Source organism: Ylistrum balloti, unplaced genomic scaffold, assembly GCF_031769215.1.
Source record: "Ylistrum balloti isolate Yb309-2 unplaced genomic scaffold, AGI_CSIRO_Ybal_v1 Utg371104, whole genome shotgun sequence".
Classification (NCBI taxonomy): Eukaryota; Metazoa; Mollusca; class Bivalvia; order Pectinida; family Pectinidae; genus Ylistrum; species Ylistrum balloti.
Window position 1 is genome coordinate 39,536 of NW_026782608.1, and position 23,018 is coordinate 62,553.

At 37.5% G+C, this 23,018-nt stretch overlaps 2 protein-coding genes across 2 annotated transcripts in view; both read right to left on the reverse strand.

The window, feature by feature from the left end:
- Positions 1-2,189, reverse strand: LOC132560713 (uncharacterized). Its single transcript, XM_060225388.1, has 2 exons — positions 2,165-2,189; positions 1-935 (listed from the first exon to the last, which is right to left on the reverse strand). The coding sequence occupies exon 2, from the start codon at positions 916-918 to the stop codon at positions 217-219; it is 702 nt and encodes a 233-aa protein (XP_060081371.1). The 5' UTR covers positions 919-935; positions 2,165-2,189; the 3' UTR covers positions 1-216.
- A 2,027-nt stretch (positions 2,190-4,216) lies between these two features.
- The window catches only part of LOC132560721 (neprilysin-3-like), a 33,048-nt gene continuing 14,246 nt past the window's right edge, over positions 4,217-23,018 (reverse strand). Inside the window, exons 12-16 of the mRNA XM_060225399.1 lie at positions 22,569-22,678; positions 22,028-22,093; positions 21,552-21,641; positions 6,110-6,159; positions 4,217-4,319 (exon numbers count right to left, since the gene is read on the reverse strand). Coding sequence (XP_060081382.1) covers positions 4,217-4,319; positions 6,110-6,159; positions 21,552-21,641; positions 22,028-22,093; positions 22,569-22,678 — 419 coding nt within the window. The remainder of the gene's footprint in view (positions 4,320-6,109; positions 6,160-21,551; positions 21,642-22,027; positions 22,094-22,568; positions 22,679-23,018) is intronic.

Here is a 23,018-nt window from a genome sequence, read left to right on the forward strand (position 1 = left end):
TACAGCGTGTGTGTATTTATTCAAACTTTATGAAACCAACAACATCCAATTTTTGTACAAAGTAACTATATGTTATACTATTATATACTTGTTACCTTTGACCTGTCTTTGTAAGCCGATAATAGTCTATTAAAGGAACAGCAGGTCTACTGATCCGACATCAATTTTTTGTTCAAAACAATTACACCATTTGTACTTCCGGTGCCATTTATGTAATCATTTCCTGTGTCGTGCCCAGCCTTTGATGATTTCCTCCTCTGCACAACACGTGGATGTGAATTCATTACACGCCATAGCAATATCCAAGTACTCCTTCAAAGCTGAAAACTCGCCGATATCGACGCCTTCGTAATGACCACCAGCAACTATCACATGGCGCAGCCTTGGCATAAACACGCAATCCAACTCACTTATCCGTTCACCGGCCAGATAATGACCTTTCCGGTCTGAGGCAGACTGTTCCAAGTATTTGTTAATTATTTCAAGTTGGTCAATGAGCTCGGACTTGCATTTTTCAGAATCCTGATTTTCGTCCTTTTTCTTCAACATTTTGCCAAGCTTTGGAAGAACAACACCAAAGAAAGCCTTATCGGGTCCAATGTACTCTGCCAAAGGATCAGTGCTAGAAAACTGCTCTCGGAGATAGTTGGCGATGTCGGCTGATTCCGTGAAGGTCCGATTGTTTTGATTATCAACTAGAACTGGGACAGTGCCTTTTTCGTTGAGGTTCATGAACTCTTCTGGCTTATTTGTAGTGTCAATGAAGTGTATACTAAATTGCTCATCTGCTATGCCCAGTGATTTGGCATACATAAGTGCATAATGACAAAATGGACAGTCTCCAAGACTCTTCCCATCACTGGCAGCCTTCACGTACAGGTCAAAACGTGTACTTCCGGTCAAACGGTTCTCTTCCATTTCGATGATTAGCGTCCCTAAGAGAATATATAAGTAGGTTTTAGATCATGTTGTTAAAATGACAAATCACTGATGGAGATGTATGAATTAAACAGTCCCTTAGAGCACTGCTGGTGAGGGACATAGCTAATACTTTATTGATAAATCAATTCTGTGTTGATTAGGACGACCGATTTAGATGAGGAATCGCTAGTTGCATTGTGCATGTGATATAACACAAAACTGGGAATCGAACAGACATAGATTTCACGAGAAAATGTAGGGGAACCGTTTCATTGAATATGGAAGAAGTCCGTGCACGAGGAAAAAATCCCTTGTGGTCTGACAAGGGAAATCCCTAGACTTTATTCGGGTATATAGAAATTGTTTATGAAGAAATATGGGGGGAAATCAGTGCATACGTAGAAACACTTCACGTGGTCGGACAAGGGAACAGCGCTAGATGTTAAGAGGAAAAATAAAGCGTAAATACGTGCATCTTGGCCTCGATCTCGAGTTCTCCTCGTTGGAAGCGTGCGATACACGTGCCAGCTACTAAGCTTTCAATAACACCTACTTTAGTATCCCAACTCATAAACAAGTTTTCCCGTAACTTTCCCGTAAATTGAATATTTTATCATGTTATAAAAGGACCGTGCATTTTAGGTCTAAGAGATATGCACCCTCATCGTAACTTTTTAACTTGTTGTAACTTTTTAATTTACGAGTTCGGTAGTACTATGGGTTGACAGTGCCAGTATCATGATAAAAATGGCGATCGCCCAGTGGTGTATATATGTAGGCTTACGTTTACCCGAGTAGCCAGCCCACACCCCCAACCCGTTAAACATTGATCAGTCTATGTACGTGTTTCCATATTTGTTAGTCACAGCTTGACTGACGTTTCGTACACTCATATCTGTCGTTTTGACAAATTCATTTATCAAATATCGATTACGACGTAAGTTATAATCGATATTTGACGTACAAAACAAGCATGTTAACTGCATGGTTCAAAGTGACAGTGGATAAGCACGACTGCCTTCGCCTTTTGCTTTACTACATATGTGCTACCGTACTCAAGCGTGATGTAATTTTAGGCCTACGCTGTTCGAACTTCCTTATAAATACTGTACACCTTGGCTACTTTCTACTAGGGTCTGTCAAGTGGCACATGTCAATTCTTCACTTACAGTGAATGTAGATATAGTAAAAACAGCATGGCATCTGTATACAGACCATATGATCAGTACAAAGACACTCTTACCTGCATATAAACACAGAACTACCGGTCTCCACATAAATACTGAATCCTGGTCGAACAGGCGCTTGTGCTCCTTTGTGACCTGAACCAGGTCGGAGGGTTCGGCTATACATCAGAAGCCTTGCTGCCAGCGCCTTGCCGGTCTTGTAGTTGTTATTGTGTTTTATTGTTTTTCCGAATTTTCATTTCATTTCGAAAAAAAGATAGAAAAAATGTCTTTTGTTTCTTGGTTAGCTTTTCTCTCATCTTGTTTTTCGTTTTCCATGCGGGAAACGAAAGCAGTGTTGAGGTGTGCGCGATTTTTTTATCAAGTCATGTAATAAATATCTATACTTTAGTATATGATGTAAATGTTAAATAGTTAAGAAAATAGTGACATGTCTGCAAAATGGAGGAAACGATGAAAAATGATGAACTAAAGAAAGATTCACGCGAAAACTCTTAAAAAAGGCAGTCGTCCGCAGTTTCGTCACTCTTCATATAACCTCGAGTCTTTATTACTAAAATATACATATTATTTAGTCTTACGCAAGTTTTCGATTCTATGAGATTTACGAAATAAATAGGAGAATTTTTACATTTTATCAAGCCTCTAGGGAGATAATACGATAAATTCGTAACAAGTTGTAACATTCTCATTTTGTGGCATAGAAGGAAACAAATGTAATATCCTATATACACTTTACATAGCATTCATATTTTTGCCAAAAATCGTGAAAACATCATATTGCACTGAAAAAAAGTCGTAAATATTGTTTGTTGAAAATTGATCATTTAAATACAAATGTATTTCTTTCAATAACTGATAAACACGAAGTGAATGACCAATAACAGTCTTTAACGATAATAACAAACCATCATTACAGCCACTGGCACTTGGCTGTTTAGTATGTACCTAATGTAAATCCTGCATCCATTAATACTGTGCGCGCAACTCTCCTCAAATCTATTACCACCAATATAAAAATCTCTACTCCAGATTCCAGACTTCTTTTTAAGACTTTTCACTTAACATATTAAACACAAAATAATCTTTAATTCTGTGTATAGCGAAGGCTTAAATGTGACGAATGAAATACATGCAAATTTTGACAACAAACTCAGAAAAAGTGCCCATTTGAAAAGCAAAATTCAATGCAATTGGATAAACAACATTTTTTATGATATTTTGTTGACAGGATATGTCTACACGTTTGTGTAAGTGTGACATTTTGATATGTACGGAACGACTTTAGCGATATTCACATCCATGAACGTTTGCCCCGAGGTGTATTAACACAGCGTGGTACAACCATTTAGTTACTCTTGTACTTTGGTCTGACATTCTAACAAAAACAAAAACGTTTTAAATATCGTCATCGTTACGGTTTTATTGCTTTCTGATGTTTCATAACAAGTGTAGTAAAGAAGATAGGAGAGGGGAAGGGGGGGTTGCAGAGCAGGGGAGCAGGGGTTGGAGGAGAGAAGAGAGCATGCACTTACAAGGGTCGTTTTGTAAAACTGGTGAAACATCGGTGAAATTTATCTGCATTTATGTATCAAGTTCTATTTTGCTGCAAGCACAACCAGATATGACAACGCCGTACCAAACCTTTTAAATCATAGTCTGGGCGAATTTAATTTCAGTACCAAGTTAGTGTCTTCGGTTACCTCGAACTTTACCGTCACAAACTTACATGTGACAATGTGAGACAGATCACGTCTTACCCAACGTCACAAACTCACACGTGACGATGTCAGACAGGCCACGTCTAACCCAACGTCACAAACTTACATGTGACGATGTCAGACAGGCCACGTCTTACCCAACGTCACAAACTCACACGTGACGATGTCAGACAGACCACGTCTTACCCAACGTCACAAACTCACACGTGACGATGTCAGACAGACCATGTCTCATCCTACATCAATCTCTACAAGAGTTGCCGTTCCTTTACAGTCACAATACACTGCAATGTACTCTGGGAGAGATTGAACAAACGTCACAAACGCACACGTGACGTTGTCTGGCGGGCTCCGTCTTATACAGATATCCACATTACAGTGCTGCTGTCACTCGAATACAGAACATTTGTTTTGACTATCCATTTGTGACAGACTTAAACAATCGAATATATCCACAAAACCAGCCACATTCTTTATGACGTCATTCACCCTGAAACAAAAGAAGAGAACTTCAATGTACTAACAATACAACGAATCTGACGATCTGGTCTTATTTATGAAATAAAATGTATTTGATGTACAAATATTACTAACACAACGTATTTTATATTTAGTGTAGGCCCCCCATACTACATCGACACATTCTACAAACGACTAACCCCTTTCATACAACATCGACAGATTCTAAACAGGACTGACCTCTCTCATACAACACCGACACATTCTATACAGGACTGACCTCTCTCATACAACATCGACAGATTCTAAACAGGACTGACCTCTCTCATACAACACCGACACATTCTATACAGGACTGACCTCTCTCATACAACATCGACACATTCTATACAGGACTGACCCTATCATACAACATCGACACATTCTATACAGGACTGACCCTATCATACAACATCGACACATTCTATACAGGACTGACCTCTCTCATACAACATCGACACATTCTATACAGGACTGACCTCTCATACAACATCGACACACTCTACACAGGACTGACCCCTCTCATACAACATCGACACATTCTATACAGGACTGACCTCTCTCATACAACATCGACACATTCTATACAGGACTGACCTCTCTCATACAACATCGACACATTCTATACAGGACTGACCTCTCTCATACAACATCGACACATTCTATACAGGACTGACCTCTCTCATACAACATCGACACATTCTATACAGGACTGACCTCTCTCATACAACATCGACACATTCTATACAGGACTGACCCTATCATACAACATCGACACATTCTATACAGGACTGACCCTATCATACAACATCGACACATTCCCTATCATACAACATCGACACATTCTATACAGGACTGATCTCTCAAACAACATCGACACATTCTATACAGGACTGACCCTATCATACAACATCGACACATTCTATACAGGACTGACCTCTCATACAACATCGACACATTCTATACAGGACTGACCCTATCATACAACATCGACACATTCTATACAGGACTGACCTCTCTCATACAACATCGACACATTCTATACAGGACTGACCTCTCTCATACAACATCGACACATTCATATTCTATACAGGACTGACCTCTCTCATACAACATCGACACATTCTATACAGGACTGACCTCTCTCATACAACATCGACACATTCTATACAGGACTGACCTCTCTCATACAACATCGACACATTCTATACAGGACTGACCTCTCTCATACAACATCGACACATTCTATACAGGACTGACCTCTCTCATACAACATCGACACATTCTATACAGGACTGACCTCTCTCATACAACATCGACACATTCTATACAGGACTGACCCCTCTTATACATCCTCAAAACATTCGTTTTGCATTTAAACAACCATTGATTGATGATCTGTGTTGATCACTACATTATTCTGATATGATTGCATCTGTGATATCTCCTGTGATATATCCTGTGATATCTCCTGTGATATCTCCTGTGATATCGCTCGTTTGGTTTTATTTTCCATTAATATTGTTCTCATATATACATCTGATGAAGCGTGTCTCGTTTATTGAAAAAATCTATCCCTCCTATCTAAATTGATTTGTTTACGTTAATATCTAATAAGAGTTTACAAACAACGATAGTTTTCGTTCCCTTTCGGGGTCACTGTGCCTTCGTAGGATTAACTGCAACTTCTGATGTTTCAAAATATCAGGAAGGAACACCTAGGTATGTCCCCTTTGATACACGACACTGACCCTTTCTGTTAGAAACATATGTGTTACTTACACCTTCCTTGACACCTGTCCGGAATCCACACTTTGGATTTCACAGAAATTCTGCAATATATGTAATAACATTCACAATATGTTAATTGATGATTTCTGAGTTTTTTCAAAATTTAAATACAAAATTATCTGAGTTTTCTTTCTTCACACGAGTTTATAAGTGTTATTCTGATGATACAGATGTTGTTGTTATATATATAATATAACAATATATATAATGAAGTTATATATCATTGTTTGGTTGTTACCGTGTATCATTGTGTAGTTGTTACTGTGTATCATTGTGTGGTTGTTACCGTGTATCATTGTGTGGTTGTTACTTTGTATCATTGTGTGGTTGTTACCGTGTATCATTGTGTAGTTGTTACCGTGTATCATTGTGTGGTTGTTACTGTGTATCATTGTGTGGTTGTTACCGTGTATCATTGTGTGGTTGTTACCGTGTATCATTGTGTAGTTGTTACTGTGTATCATTGTGTGGTTGTTACCGTGTATCATTGTGTGGTTGTTACTTTGTATCATTGTGTGGTTGTTACCGTGTATCATTGTGTAGTTGTTACCGTGTATCATTGTGTGGTTGTTACCGTGTATCATTGTGTGGTTGTTACCGTGTATCATTGTGTGGTTGTTACCGTGTATCATTGTGTGGTTGTTACTGTGTATCATTGTGTGGTTGTTACTTTGTATCATTGTGTGGTTGTTACTGTGTATCATTGTGTAGTTGTTACTTTGTATCATTGTGTAGTTGTTACTGTGTATCATTGTGTTGTTGTTACTTTGTATCATTGTGTAGTTGTTACCGTGTATAATTGTGTTGTTGTCACCGTGTATCATTGTGTGCTTGTTACTGTGTATCATTGTGTGGTTGTTACTGTGTATCAATGCGTGGATGTTACCGTGTATCATTGTTACTTTGTATCATTGTGTGGTTGTTACCGTGTATCATTGTGTAGTTGTTACCGTGTATCATTGTGTGGTTGTTACCGTGTATCATTGTGTTGTTGTTACCGTGTATCATTGTGTAGTTGTTACCGTGTATCATTGTGTTGTTGTCACCGTGTATCATTGTGTAGTTGTTACCGTGTATCATTGTGTAGTTGTTACCGTGTATCACTGTGTTGTTGTCACCGTGTATCATTGTGTGGTTGTTACCGTGTATCATTGTGTAGTTGTTACCGTGTATCATTGTGTAGTTGTTACTTTGTATCATTGTGTAGTTGTTATTGTGTATCATTGTGTGGTTGTTACTTTGTATATTGTGTGGTTGTTACTGTGTATCATTGTGTGGTTGTTACTTTGTATATGTGTAATACTGTGTATCAACTGTATATATGTGTGGTTGTTACTGTGTATCATTGTGTGGTTGTTATCTGTGTATCATTGTGTAGTTGTTACTGTGTATCATTGTGTGGTTGTTACTGTGTATCATTGTGTGGTTGTTACTGTGTATCATTGTGTTGTTGTTATTTTGTCATTGTGTAGTTGTTCTGTGTATCATTGTTGGGTTGTTTCCGTGTATCATTGTGTAGTTGTTACTGTGTATCATTGTGTGGTTGTTACCGTGTATCATTGTGTTGTTGTTACAGTGTATCATTGTGTTGTTGTTACCGTGTATCATTGTGTCAGTTGTTACCGTGTATCATTGTGTGGTTGTTACCGTGTATCATTGTGTGGTTGTTACCGTGTATCATTGTGTAGTTGTTACCGTGTATCATTGTGTGGTTGTTACTGTGTATCATTGTGTAGTTGTTACCGTGTATCATTGTGTGGTTGTTACTTTGTATCATTGTGTAGTTGTTACTGTGTATCATTGTGTAGTTGTTACTGTGTATCATTGTGTCATTGTGTGTTACCGTGTATCATTGTGTTGTTGTTACTGTGTATCATTGTGTTGTTGTTACTGTGTATCATTGTGTGGTTGTTTCTTTGTATCATTGTGTTGTTTGGGTGTTACCGTGTATCATTGTGTAGTTGTTACCGTGTATCATTGTGTGGTTGTTACCGTGTATCATTGTGTGTTGTTGTGTATCATTGTGTAGTTGTTACCGTGTGTTGTTACCGTGTATCATTGTGTAGTTGTTGTGTATCATTGTGTAGTTGTTACCGTGTATCATTGTGTGTTGTTGTGTATCATTGTGTAGTTGTTCGTGTATCATTGTGTAGTTGTTGTGTATCATTGTGTAGTTGTTACCGTGTATCATTGTGTAGTTGTTACCGTGTATCATTGTGTAGTTGTTACTTTGTATCATTGTGTAGTTGTTACTGTGTATCATTGTGTGGTTGTTACTGTGTATCATTGTGTGGTTGTTACTTTGTATCATTGTGTGGTTGTTACTTTGTATCATTGTGTGGTTGTTACTGTGTATCATTGTGTGGTTGTTACTGTGTATCATTGTGTGGTTGTTACTGTGTATCATTGTGTGGTTGTTACTGTGTATCATTGTGTAGATGTTACCGTGTATCATTGTGTAGTTGTTACTTTGTATCATTGTGTAGTTGTTACCGTGTATCATACCGTGTATCATTGTGTAGTTGTTACTGTGTATCATTGTGTAGTTGTTACCGTGTATCATTGTGTGGTTGTTACCGTGTATCATTGTGTAGTTGTTACTTTGTATCATTGTGTAGTTGTTACTGTGTATCATTGTGTTGTTGTTACTTTGTATCATTGTGTAGTTGTTACCGTGTATCATTGTGTAGTTGTTACCGTGTATCATTGTGTTGTTGTCACCGTGTATCATTGTGTGCTTGTTACTTTGTATCATTGTGTGGTTGTTACTGTGTATCAATGCGTGGATGTTACCGTGTATCATTGTGTGGTTGTTACTTTGTATCATTGTGTGGTTGTTACCGTGTATCATTGTGTAGTTGTTACCGTGTATCATTGTGTGGTTGTTACCGTGTATCATTGTGTGGTTGTTACCGTGTATCATTGTGTAGTTGTTACCGTGTATCATTGTGTAGTTGTTACCGTGTATCATTGTGTAGTTGTTACCGTGTATCATTGTGTTGTTGTTACTTTGTATCATTGTGTAGTTGTTACCGTGTATCATTGTTTAGTTGTTACCGTGTATCATTGTGTAGTTGTTACCGTGTATTATTGTGTTGTTGTCACCGTGTATCATTGTGTGGTTGTTACTTTGTATCATTGTGTGGTTGTTACTGTGTATCATTGTGTAGTTGTTACTTTGTATCATTGTGTAGTTGTTACTGTGTATCATTGTGTTGTTGTTACTTTGTATCATTGTGTAGTTGTTACCGTGTATCATTGTGTAGTTGTTACCGTGTATTATTGTGTTGTTGTCACCGTGTATCATTGTGTGCTTGTTACTGTGTATCATTGTGTGGTTGTTACTGTGTATCAATGCGTGGATGTTACCGTGTATCATTGTGTGGTTGTTACTTTGTATCATTGTGTGGTTGTTACCGTGTATCATTGTGTAGTTGTTACCGTGTATCATTGTGTGGTTGTTACCGTGTATCATTGTGTTGTTGTTACCGTGTATCATTGTGTAGTTGTTACCGTGTATCATTGTGTTGTTGTCACCGTGTATCATTGTGTAGTTGTTACCGTGTATCATTGTGTAGTTGTTACCGTGTATCATTGTGTTGTTGTCACCGTGTATCATTGTGTGGTTGTTACCGTGTATCATTGTGTAGTTGTTACCGTGTATCATTGTGTAGTTGTTACCGTGTATCATTGTGTAGTTGTTACCGTGTATCATTGTGTAGTTGTTACTTTGTATCATTGTGTAGTTGTTACCGTGTATCATTGTGTAGTTGTTACCGTGTATCATTGTGTTGTTGTTACTTTGTATCATTGTGTAGTTGTTACCGTGTATCATTGTGTAGTTGTTACCGTGTATCATTGTGTAGTTGTTACCGTGTATCATTGTGTGGTTGTTACCGTGTATCATTGTGTGGTTGTTACTGTGTATCATTGTGTGGTTGTTACTGTGTATCATTGTGTGGTTGTTACTGTGTATCATTGTGTGGTTGTTACTGTGTATCATTGTGTGGTTGTTACCGTGTATCATTGTGTGGTTGTTACCGTGTATCATTGTGTAGTTGTTACTTTGTATCATTGTGTAGTTGTTACTGTGTAGTTGTTACCGTGTATCATTGTGTAGTTGTTACTTTGTATCATTGTGTAGTTGTTACTGTGTATCATTGTGTAGTTGTTACCGTGTATCATTGTGTGGTTGTTACTTTGTATCATTGTGTGGTTGTTACTTTGTATCATTGTGTGGTTGTTACTTTGTATCATTGTGTGGTTGTTACTTTGTATCATTGTGTGGTTGTTACTGTGTATCATTGTGTGGTTGTTACTGTGTATCATTGTGTGGTTGTTACTGTGTATCATTGTGTGGTTGTTACTGTGTATCATTGTGTAGTTGTTACCGTGTATCATTGTGTAGTTGTTACTTTGTATCATTGTGTAGTTGTTACCGTGTATCATTGTGTAGTTGTTACCGTGTATCATTGTGTAGTTGTTACCGTGTATCATTGTGTAGTTGTTACCGTGTATCATTGTGTGGTTGTTACTTTGTATCATTGTGTAGTTGTTACTGTGTATCATTGTGTTGTTGTTACTTTGTATCATTGTGTAGTTGTTACCGTGTATCATTGTGTAGTTGTTACCGTGTATCATTGTGTGGTTGTTACTGTGTATCATTGTGTAGTTGTTACTTTGTATCATTGTGTAGTTGTTACTGTGTATCATTGTGTTGTTGTTACTTTGTATCATTGTGTAGTTGTTACCGTGTATCATTGTGTAGTTGTTACCGTGTATCATTGTGTTGTTGTCACCGTGTATCATTGTGTGCTTGTTACTGTGTATCATTGTGTGGTTGTTACTGTGTATCAATGCGTGGATGTTACCGTGTATCATTGTGTGGTTGTTACTTTGTATCATTGTGTGGTTGTTACCGTGTATCATTGTGTAGTTGTTACCGTGTATCATTGTGTGGTTGTTACCGTGTATCATTGTGTGGTTGTTACCGTGTATCATTGTGTAGTTGTTACCATGTATCATTGTGTTGTTGTCACCGTGTATCATTGTGTAGTTGTTACCGTGTATTATTGTGTAGTTGTTACCGTGTATCATTGTGTTGTTGTCACCGTGTATCATTGTGTAGTTGTTACCGTGTATCATTGTGTAGTTGTTACCGTGTATCATTGTGTAGTTGTTACCGTGTATCATTGTGTAGTTGTTACCGTGTATCATTGTGTAGTTGTTACTTTGTATCTTTGTGTAGTTGTTACCGTGTATCATTGTGTAGTTGTTACTGTGTATCATTGTGTTGTTGTTACTTTGTATCATTGTGTAGTTGTTACCGTGTATCATTGTGTAGTTGTTACCGTGTATCATTGTGTAGTTGTTCCCGTGTATCATTGTGTAGTTGTTACTGTGTATCATTGTGTGGTTGTTACTTTGTATCATTGTGTGGTTGTTACTGTGTATCATTGTGTTGTTGTTACTTTGTATCATTGTGTAGTTGTTACTGTGTATCATTGTGTTGTTGTTACTTTGTATCATTGTGTAGTTGTTACCGTGTATCATTGTGTGGTTGTTACTGTGTATCATTGTGTGGTTGTTACTGTGTATCATTGTGTAGTTGTTACCGTGTATCATTGTGTGGTTGTTACTTTGTATCATTGTGTAGTTGTTACTGTGTATCATTGTGTAGTTGTTACCGTGTATCATTGTGTGGTTGTTACTGTGTATCATTGTGTGGTTGTTACTGTGTATCATTGTGTGGTTGTTACCGTGTATCATTGTGTAGTTGTTACCGTGTATCATTGTGTAGTTGTTACTTTGTATCATTGTGTAGTTGTTACCGTGTATCATTGTGTAGTTGTTACTTTGTATCATTGTGTAGTTGTTACTGTGTATCATTGTGTAGTTGTTACCGTGTATCATTGTGTGGTTGTTACTTTGTATCATTGTGTAGTTGTTACCGTGTATCATTGTGTGGTTGTTACTTTGTATCATTGTGTAGTTGTTACCGTGTATCATTGTGTATCATTGTGTAGTTGTTACCGTGTATCATTGTGTGGTTGTTACTTTGTATCATTGTGTAGTTGTTACCGAGTATCATTGTGTGGTTGTTACCGTGTATCATTGTGTAGTTGTTACTGTGTATCATTGTGTAGTTGTTACTTTGTATCATTGTGTAGTTGTTACTGTGTATCATTGTGTAGTTGTTACCGTGTATCATTGTGTTTTTGTTACTTTGTATCATTGTGTGGTTGTTACTTTGTACCATTGTGTGGTTGTTACCGTGTATCATTGTGTGGTTCTTACCGTGTATCATTGTGTAGTTGTTACCGTGTGTCAATGTATGGTTGTTACCGTGTATCATTGTGTTGTTGTCACCGTGTATCATTGTGTGGTTGTTACCGTGTATCATTGTGTGGTTCTTACCGTGTATCATTGTGTAGTTGTTACCGTGTATCATTGTGTGGTTGTTACTGTGTATCAATGCGTGGATGTTACCGTGTATCATTGTGTGGTTGTTACTTTGTATCATTGTGTGGTTGTTATTGTGTATCATTGTGTGGTTGTTACTTTGTATCATTGTGTGGTTGTTACTTTGTATCATTGTGTGGTTGTTACTTTGTATCATTGTGTGGCTGTTACCGTGTATCATTGTGTGGTTGTTACCGTGTATCATTGTGTAGTTGTTACCGTGTATCATTGTGTGGTTGTTACTGTGTATTTGTATCATTGTGTGGTTATTAGTTTGTATCATTGTGTGGTTGTTACTGTGTATCATTGTGTAGTTGTTACTTTGTATCATTGTGTGGTTGTTACTGTGTATCAATGCGTGGTTGTTACTTTGTATCATTGTGTGGTTGTTCCTTTGTATCATTGTGTGGTTGTTACTTTGTATCATTGTGTGGTTGTTACTGTGTATCATTGTGTGGTTGTTACTGTGTATCATTGTGTGGTTGTTACTTTGTATCATTGTGTGGTTGTTACTGTGTATCATTGTGTGGTTGTTACTTTGTATCATTGTGTGGTTATTAGTTTGTATCATTGTGTGGTTGTTACTGTGTATCATTGTGTAGTTGTTACTGTGTATCATTGTGTGGTTGTTACTTTGTATCATTGTGTGGTTGTTACTGTGTATCATTGTGTGGTTCTTACCGTGTATCATTGTGTGGTTGTTACTTTGTATCATTGTGTTTTTGTTACTTTGTATCATTGTGTGGTTGTTACTGTGTATCATTGTGTGGTTGTTACTGTGTATCATTGTGTGGTTCTTACCGTGTATCATTGTGTAGTTGTTACTGTGTATCATTGTGTGGTTGTTACTGTGTATCATTGTGTAGTTGTTACCGTGTATCATTGTGTGGTTGTTACCGTGTATCATTGTGTGGTTGTTACTGTGTATCATTGTGTAGTTGTTACTGTGTATCATTGTGTGGTTGTTACCGTGTATCATTGTGTGGTTGTTACTTTGTATCATTGTGTTTTTGTTACTTTGTATCATTGTGTGGTTGTTACTGTGTATCATTGTGTGGTCGTTACTGTGTATCATTGTGTGGTTCTTACCGTGTATCATTGTGTGGTTGTTACTGTGTATCATTGTGTGGTCGTTACTGTGTATCATTGTGTGGTTCTTACCGTGTATCATTGTGTAGTTGTTACTGTGTATCATTGTGTGGTTGTTACTGTGTATCATTGTGTAGTTGTTACTGTGTATCATTGTGTGGTTGTTACCGTGTATCATTGTGTGGTTGTTACTGTGTATCATTGTGTAGTTGTTACTTTGTATCATTGTGTGGTTATTAGTTTGTATCATTGTGTGGTTGTTACTGTGTATCATTGTGTAGTTGTTACTGTGTATCATTGTGTGGTTGTTACCGTGTATCATTGTGTGTTTGTTACTGTGTATCATTGTGTGGTTGTTACTTTGTATCATTGTGTGGTTGTCACCGTGTATCATGGTGTGGTTGTTACCGTGTATCATTGTGTGGTTGTCACCGTGTATCATTGTGTGGTTGTTACCGTGTATCATTGTGTAGTTGTTACCGTGTATCATTGTGTGGTTGTTACTGTGTATCATTGTGTAGTTGTTACCGTGTATCATTGTGTAGTTGTTACCGTGTATCATTGTGTGGTTGTTACTTTGTATCATTGTGTGGTTGTTACCACTATCATTGTGTGGTTGTTACTGTGTATCATTGTGTGGTTGTTACTGTGTATCATTGTGTGGTTGTTACTTTGTATCATTGTGTGGTTGTTACCGTGTATCATTGTGTGGTTGTTACTGTGTATCATTGTGTAGTTGTTACTGTGTATTATTGTGTGGTTGTTACCGTGTATCATTGTGTGGTTGTTACTGTGTATCATTGTGTGGTTGTTACTGTGTATCATTGTGTAGTTGTTACCGTGTATCATTGTGTGGTTGTTACTTTGTATCATTGTGTTTTTGTTACTTTGTATCATTGTGTGGTTGTTACTTTGTATCATTGTGTGGTTGTTACTGTGTATCATGGTGTGGTTGTTACTGTGTATCATTGTGTGGTTGTTACTGTGTATCATTGTGTGGTTGTTACCGTGTATCATTGTGTGGTTGTTACTTTGTATCATTGTGTTATTGTTACTTTATATCCTTGCTTGGTTATTACATTAATGAATTAATGTTACATGAAGAGAATAGAGCACGATTAGCACAAAGTAAAAACGACTTGAAATATAAATTTTAATTATCTACAATAACGCCAAGATATATTCATTTAGCTTTAGCAGGCGTTCTTATCCGCTTTCAGGTAGACAAGACAGGGCTAATCATTAGCGTAATTTGCCCATCAACACAACCAGAACTAATCGTAAATCTTAACGATACATAAACACAAGGTCAGACAGGGCTAACAGAAGTCTGTCAGTCTACCAACAAAGGTCAAGGTCAGACAGTGCCAACTGAAGTCTGTCAGTCTACCAACAAAGGTCAAGGTTAGATAGTGCCAACAGAAGTTTGCACGGTCTACAAACAAAAGGTCAAGGTCAGACAGGGCCAACAGAAGCCTGAACGTTCGACCAACACAAAGCCAATGCTTTCTTGTCTTGTAAGTAACGTATTGCAAATTATCATTGTATTCTCAGTGCGAAAATGCCAGACTCTTGTTGAGCCTGCCTCTATACCATCCTAAGGCTGAGATTAGAAAATCCTCAGTTTTCATTTACAAAAACGGTATTCAATTTCACTAATTTTTATATGTGATATAAATTATTGGTATGACGACATGTATGTCTGTGAATGAATATAGACAACTATAGACCCTTTTTTTTGTTTACTCCAAACATTTATACACTTAACTTTGGCCATCAATTCAGGTTCTTTATACTTTATGTAGATGGCGGAATCCGCCCATCAAAACATAAATGACACAAACACATTACAGACATATATTTAGATGAATATCATATCACCCTTTAAACTCGTGTTTACTTCACGTACGAGGAAGTAGTTATTATAGAGAAAGTCTAGGATGTCACCCAGATAAAGGCGTTGCTGTATAACACTACAAGTACCGATTCACAGTATCCGTGATTAAAGATAGAGATGGCCCACACACACATCTTACAAACATCCGGCTCGGAGATTGCTTCGTACCGGTCATTGTTACAAAATAAAGAAGGAACTCTTATGCTTTTGACAATAAATTTCATCCGTTATGTCGTAATGTGAATGTAATTTTAAAATTTACTGAAGCGTGTTAAACTTTGTCACGATTTGGGAACTCCTATTTTCACTGCAAATAATGCATGATAACTTGACTGATATTCCGAAATACATGTATTTATGATTACAGTACTGTCAAAATGTAAAACTGCTTCTGGTCAAAAATCCATGGTGACAACTTTACCCTCCAGGATTCCTAGACGTCCGGTCAGTTGAACTAGAATTAGGATACTGGACAAGAAATAAAAAACCGAACAAACAAGAAATGAGCACGTGCCGGCATTATAGGAAGGGTGACAAATACACAACTGAAAGCGTCACAAGTGAAATACATCAAGTGTAAAAAATTAACGAATGATGGAGAAAAGAACGTATTAAAATGGTAAGATGAAGAAAAGAACGTATCAAAATGGTAAGATGGAGAAAAGAACGTATTGAAATGGTAAGATGGAGAAAAGAACGTATTAAAATGGTAAGATGGAGAAAAGAACGTATTAAAATGGTAAGATGGAGAAAAGAACGTATTAAAATGGTAAGATGGAGAAAAGAACGTATTAAAATGGTAAGATGGAGAAAAGAACGTATTAAAATGGTAAGATGGAGAAAAGAACGTATTAAAGTGGTAAGATGGAGAAAAGAACGTATAAAAGTGGTAAAATGGAGAAAAGAACGTATTGAAATGGTAAGATGGAGAAAAGAACGTATTAAAATGGTAAGATGGAGAAAAGAACGTATTAAAGTGGTAAGATGGAGAAAAGAACGTATTAAAGTGGTAAGATGGAGAAAAGAACGTATTAAAGTGGTAAGATGGAGAAAAGAACGTATTAAAATGGTAAGATGGAGAAAAGAACGTATTAAAATGGTAAGATGGAGAAAAGAACGTATTGAAATGGTAAGATGGAGAAAAGAACGTATTGAAATGGTAAGATGGAGAAAAGAACGTATTAAAATGGTAAGATGGAGAAAAGAACGTATTAAAATGGTAAGATGGAGAAAAGAACGTATTAAAATGGTAAGATGGAGAAAAGAACGTATTGAAATGGTAAGATGGAGAAAAGAACGTATTGAAATGGTAAGATGGAGAAAAGAACGTATTAAAGTGGTAAGATGGAGAAAAGAACGTATTAAAATGGTAAGATGGAGAAAAGAACGTATTAAAATGGTAAGATGGAGAAAAGAACGTATTAAAATGGTAAGATGGAGAAAAGAACGTATTGAAATGGTAAGATGGAGAAAAGAACGTATTGAAATGGTAAGATGGAGAAAAGAACGTATTGAAATGGTAAGATGGAGAAAAGAACGTATCGAAATGGTAAGATGGAGAAAAGAACGTATTGAAATGGTAAGATGGAGAAAAGAACGTATTGAAATGGTAAGATGGAGAAAAGAACGTATCGAAATGGTAAGATGGAGAAAAGAACGTATTAAAATGGTAAGATGGAGAAAAGAACGTATTAAAATGGTAAGATGGAGAAAAGAACGTATTGAAATGGTAAGATGGAGAAAAGAACGTATTAAAGTGGTAAGATGGAGAAAAGAACGTATTAAAATGGTAAGATGGAGAAAAGAACGTATCAAAATGGTAAGATGGAGAAAAGAACGTATTAAAATGGTAAGATGGAGAAAAGAACGTATTAAAATGGTAAGATGGAGAAAAGAACGTATTAAAATGGTAAGATGGAGAAAAGAACGTATTAAAATGGTAAGATGGAGAAAAGAACGTATTAAAATGGTAAGATGGAGAAAAGAACGTATTAAAATGGTAAGATGGAGAAAACAACGTATTAAAATGGTAAGATGGAGAAAAGAACGTATTAAAATGGTAAGATGGAGAAAAGAACGTATTAAAATGGTAAGATGGAGAAAAGAACGTATTAAAATGGTAAGATGGAGAAAAGAACGTATTAAAATGGTAAGATGGAAAAAATTAAAATGGTAAGATTAAAATGGTAAGATGGAGAAAAGAACGTATTAAAATGGTCAGATGGAGAAAAGAACGTATTAAAAGGGTAAGATGGAGAAAAGAACGTATTAAAATGGTCAGATGGAGAAAAGAACGTATTAAAATGGTAAGATGGAGAAAAGAACGTATTAAAATGGTAAGATGGAGAAAAGAACGTATTAAAATGGTAAGATGGAGAAAAGAACGTATTAAAATGGTAAGATGGAGAAAAGAACGTATCGAAATGGTAAGATGGAGAAAAGAACGTATCGAAATGGTAAGATGGAGAAAAGAACGTATTAAAATGGTAAGATGGAGAAAAGAACGTATTAAAATGGTAAGATGGAGAAAAGAACGTATTAAAATGGTAAGATGGAGAAAAGAACGTATCAAAATGGTAAGATGGAGAAAAGAACGTATTAAAATGGTAAGATGGAGATAAGAACGTATTGAAATGGTAAGATGAAGAAAAGAACATACTGAATTGAACTACTTAAATGAGGTAAACACACAGCTAAATGAAGAAAAAAAGTAATGGAGCAGCTGAGTCGAGAAAAAACATATTGAAGCATTGAATAAAAGGAACGTATTGCTAATTAGATAAAGATAAATATCAGAAGGATCACTGAATATATCATAAGGAAGAGTAAGTATTTTAACACGTGTAAACTGTAAGAAGGATGTTTAGTTCAATTTTTGTCATCAGTAAGGGATGTCAGATAGTTATTGTTTCTGTTTCATAAGGGTCATGAATTGAACACACTCACTACAGTGTAATGTTGGTCATCGTCACATCACGTACAGTCGGTCATCATCACGTCACGTACTGTCGGTCATCGTCACGTGACGTACTGTCAGTCATCGTCAAGTCACGTACAATCAGCCATCGTCAAGTCACGTACAATCAGCTATCGTCAAGTCACGTACAATCAACCATCATCAAGTCACGTACAATCAGCCATCATCAAGTCACGTACTGTCGGTCATCATTAAGTCACGTACAATCAGCCATCGTCAAGTCACGTACAATCAGCCATCATCAAGTCACGTACAATCAGCCATCATCAAGTCACGTACTGTCGGTCATCATTAAGTCACGTACAATCAACCATCGTCAAGTCACGTACAATCAGCCATCGTCAAGTCACGTACAATCAACCATCATCAAGTCACGTACTGTCGGTCATCATTAAGTCACGTACAATCAGCCATCATCAAGTCACGTACTGTCGGCCATCATCAAGTCACGTACTGTCGGTCATCATCAAGTCACGTACTGTCGGTCATCATTAAGTCACGTACAATCAGCCATCGTCAAGTCACGTACAATCAGCCATCATCAAGTCACGTACTGTCGGTCATCATCAAGTCACGTACTGTCGGTCATCATTAAGTCACGTACAATCAGCCATCGTCAAGTCACGTACAATCAGCCGTCGTCAAGTCACGTACAATCAGCCATCGTCAAGTCACGTACAATCAGCCATCATCAAGTCACGTACTGTCGGTCATCATCAAGTCACGTACAATCAGCCATCATCAAATCACGTACTGTAGGTCATCATCAAGTCACGTACTGTCGGTCATCGTCACGTCACGTACTGTCGGTCATCATCACGTCACGTACAGTCTGTCATCGTCAAGTCACGTACCGTCGGTCATCGTCACGTCACAATACAGTTGGCCAACAACCACTAAAACTTACTATAAATTGGATTTCGCAGAATTCTATTTAAAGAAACAATTGCTCATTTAAGGAAATTTGTCCCCGACGTACGTCTCACAAACAGCAGTTATTTAATAACTCACGTCACGAATACTATACAATGTTATACAGACACTGTTTATCGTGTATATTACATGTGATGTTTTACTGATATGTATTACAATTACAAACAGGTACTACTGAACGTTTTACTGGCACTTATTATGTAAGATCTAAATGACACCTGATATTTTCCTTTACACCTACACCAAACGTAGATTCTGTACAGGCCGAAGAACATTTAATTAAAATGTTGCTGTCTGTTGGCAATGTTCATTACCAGTACGTAAGTACCCGGTATTTGGTATAGTTAGAAGGTAGCCATCGTAAACATTCACACAGAAAGCCCCCACAGAACGCTCGCGACCCTGATTCGTCTGTTTGACTATGCACTTGATAGAGGAGAGGCATCTGAGTCCTTTGGGATTCTCAGCAGTGTGAAGAAATGGTGTGTTTTAGGCCTAGTACTGGTTAATCTTTTTTCAGGGACGTAAAGGAAGGTGTCAACGTTATGTTAAGAATGGACGGGTCAATCTTGCGTCGTCGTAGCATCCCAACAATAACTTATAAATTATACTAGAGCTCTTATGACACACACGGAACGTATTCTCCACATTATTGTGAACAGGTTCGCTGTATCATTGGGCCTGTTCTGCTTTACCATTAGCCTCAGGTAAACAGCTGGCATGTTCAAACCCGGTCCTATCATAACAGGCTGCCATCTCTATCCGTCTCAACCAATTGAACTGAGTTGTATCGGCAATTACGGTGACCTCGATCACGAGATCAAAGCCGGGGTTGGTAAAACAAACCAGTGTTGAATAAGCAAGTAGCAGCCCAACTCAAGCAGCTCAAATTCAACAAGTCAGTGGTCTTTGTTAGTGGATATACGGTCTGAAACTTGAACAGACGGCACATCAGACCACTGGAACGACTGGAACGTTTCACATACGAAGTTCGCACTCAAACCTGGCATTAAATAGCGCAACAGGATCACAAACCTTTAGGTGTTGGGGCGTCTACTGAACGCTCAGCCAGATGGATGGAGGACCCTAAAACACTTACTTACACGAACATAGCAGCAGCAGAGAAAGCAAGACAGGCCAAAGAAACATTTCAAAGACAACATCGAAATAGCCTCCAAACAGTTGAGGAACTCACTCTGGATAAGACTGGCGCTCTGACGCGCAAAGTAACAGCGACAGTTGAGGTCAGGTGCCAGTATCACAGAGGACTGCCACCAGCATAGAATAGTACAGGCGGATGTGGACTCCTTGACAGTCGCGGACTCAAAAGTCATCTCAGAGTCCAGGTCTATAAATAGACATCAATGTCGAACTCGCAGAGCCACAGATAGTTATCTTTTGCCATAATGACGTACATGTACTATTTTGAACTATCAAGCACACACTGCCTACAGCCTTAGTTTCTGATCCAGATATATCCAATCCACAGAAGATATTTCCATATTGTCAAAGTGTTAACGCTGCCAATCTTATTCTAGATTCCCCGCCTGTGAGTATTGCTGAGGTTAGCCAAGTATTCGAGTTAAGCATTTTCGAATGTATGTTGTGACGTCTGGTCGGGAACTTCGAACTAAAGGGGGTCTTCGAGTTATACGGATTCAGGATAACGAGGTTTAACTGTACAATGATGATAGTGTCAAATCTTCACTTCGAAAGAACGCCAGGGTGACCTTATTACACCGTATACATAATATTTTCGAAAAAACAAAAGAAGATATTGGAAGACCTTGCCTCGGTTGCTTAAAAGTTTAGACTAAACCAGTGGATAGCAGAGAATTAAAAGTGCTGCTACTGATCAAACAAGACTGTTAAATGCAAAATCAGTATTAAAATATACCAGTCTGATCTGTATCAACAAACCCACAGCTGATAAATCATGTTTCCAATTCCGTTTAATTCGGGTTTAATTTTTTTATCAACCTACTAGCTTTTGAACAACCAGGCCAGGTCCAGTAGTTTAAGTCAAGTTTAAAAATGACAAAGATTGTTAATAGACTGACACAAGTTACACCTACCTGGGCAAACGATATAAACTGCAGCTGTTTGGAGGTATAGTCCAGCATCGGAACTCGGTAGCTGTCCGGGAAACTTTGCTTGGAATATTCCTTTTGCCAAAATACAATATTGAGAATTGTCAATTTTCAATCAAACTTGCAATAGTTTCTGAGAATCAATATAAACAAACGACAGGTAAATTCAAGGAAAGACGTAAAAACTTATGTATCGTAATCAGATCGGCTAGGCGGTGCGGGGGTGGGGCGGGAGCGGGGGTGGGGCGGGGCGGGGGGGTTGGGGGGGGGGGGGGGGGTTGGGGTTAAAATGTTTGTAATACAAAACGGTATGCAACAGTTTCAAACTATACCAAAGCCGTCTGTCTAGACTGCAAGTACCTTGAAAAAGTTAATTTGTTGTAAGTTAACAGAAATCTTAAGAGACTTCAATAAATAAACACAAAAAAAAAAAACGAATTACATGTCAGGTTGGTACCAACCTTCAACGTTATGTTAAATGCTGAATGGATCTTGGCAATCCGACTTGTGATCGAGTCTGCAGTAATCTGTAACATAAAGGTTTCTAAACGTAAATTATAACTGGAAATAAAACACGAGGAAAATGTAATATTTAAAATCATGTTTTTTAAGTAGATCCGATCACAGTGGATTTTCCTCAGTCGTCTGCTAGACTTAAAAATCAAGACTCGTAGCATCACTGTAGAGTCCGAGAAGACTACAAATGACCTACAAATGAACAGTTCATTAAGCTATCACAATTACACAGAGGTCAATAGATAACCATAGTTACACGGTGGTCAATATGTTACCACAATTACACAGAGGTTAACAAGTGACCACACTTAAACATTAGTCAATAGGTTACTACAGTTATACAGAGGTCAATAGGTTACTACAGTTACACAGCGGTCAATAGGTTACTACAGTTATACAAAGGTCAATAGGTTACTACAGTTACACAGCGGTCAATAGGTTACTACAGTTATACAAAGCGGATACAGAGTGTCAGGGTGAACTTACAGAACCTATGTCAGTGACACCACTGGAGTAACATTTCAGAACGTCCTCAAAAGAAGACAAGGAGACATCATCCCACCATGTCAAGGTCTGGTTTAGGTCAGCCATATCATCTAAAACAGCAACCAACAAGTCAATAAAACATTACTCAAACTCAAAATCGTTGAAATGAGGATTACATGTGGATTAATAAAGATTTACATCTTTTATAAATAAAAAGAACAATAAATTTTATAAGTATATAAAATAAAATATTCATAAATAAATTTGCAAAACATAAGACCTGACCCGGGGATTATGATACAATCCTCGACCTAGGTCTTTGATGGACTAGTCACATGTGACGTCATTTTTCATGACGTTATCCGTAATTGGCTAAGACTGTTTTAGACTTAAGATCTTTTCATGATCCTGGAACTAGGTGTTCCGTAAGGGTAAGCGTTTTTTGCTTTA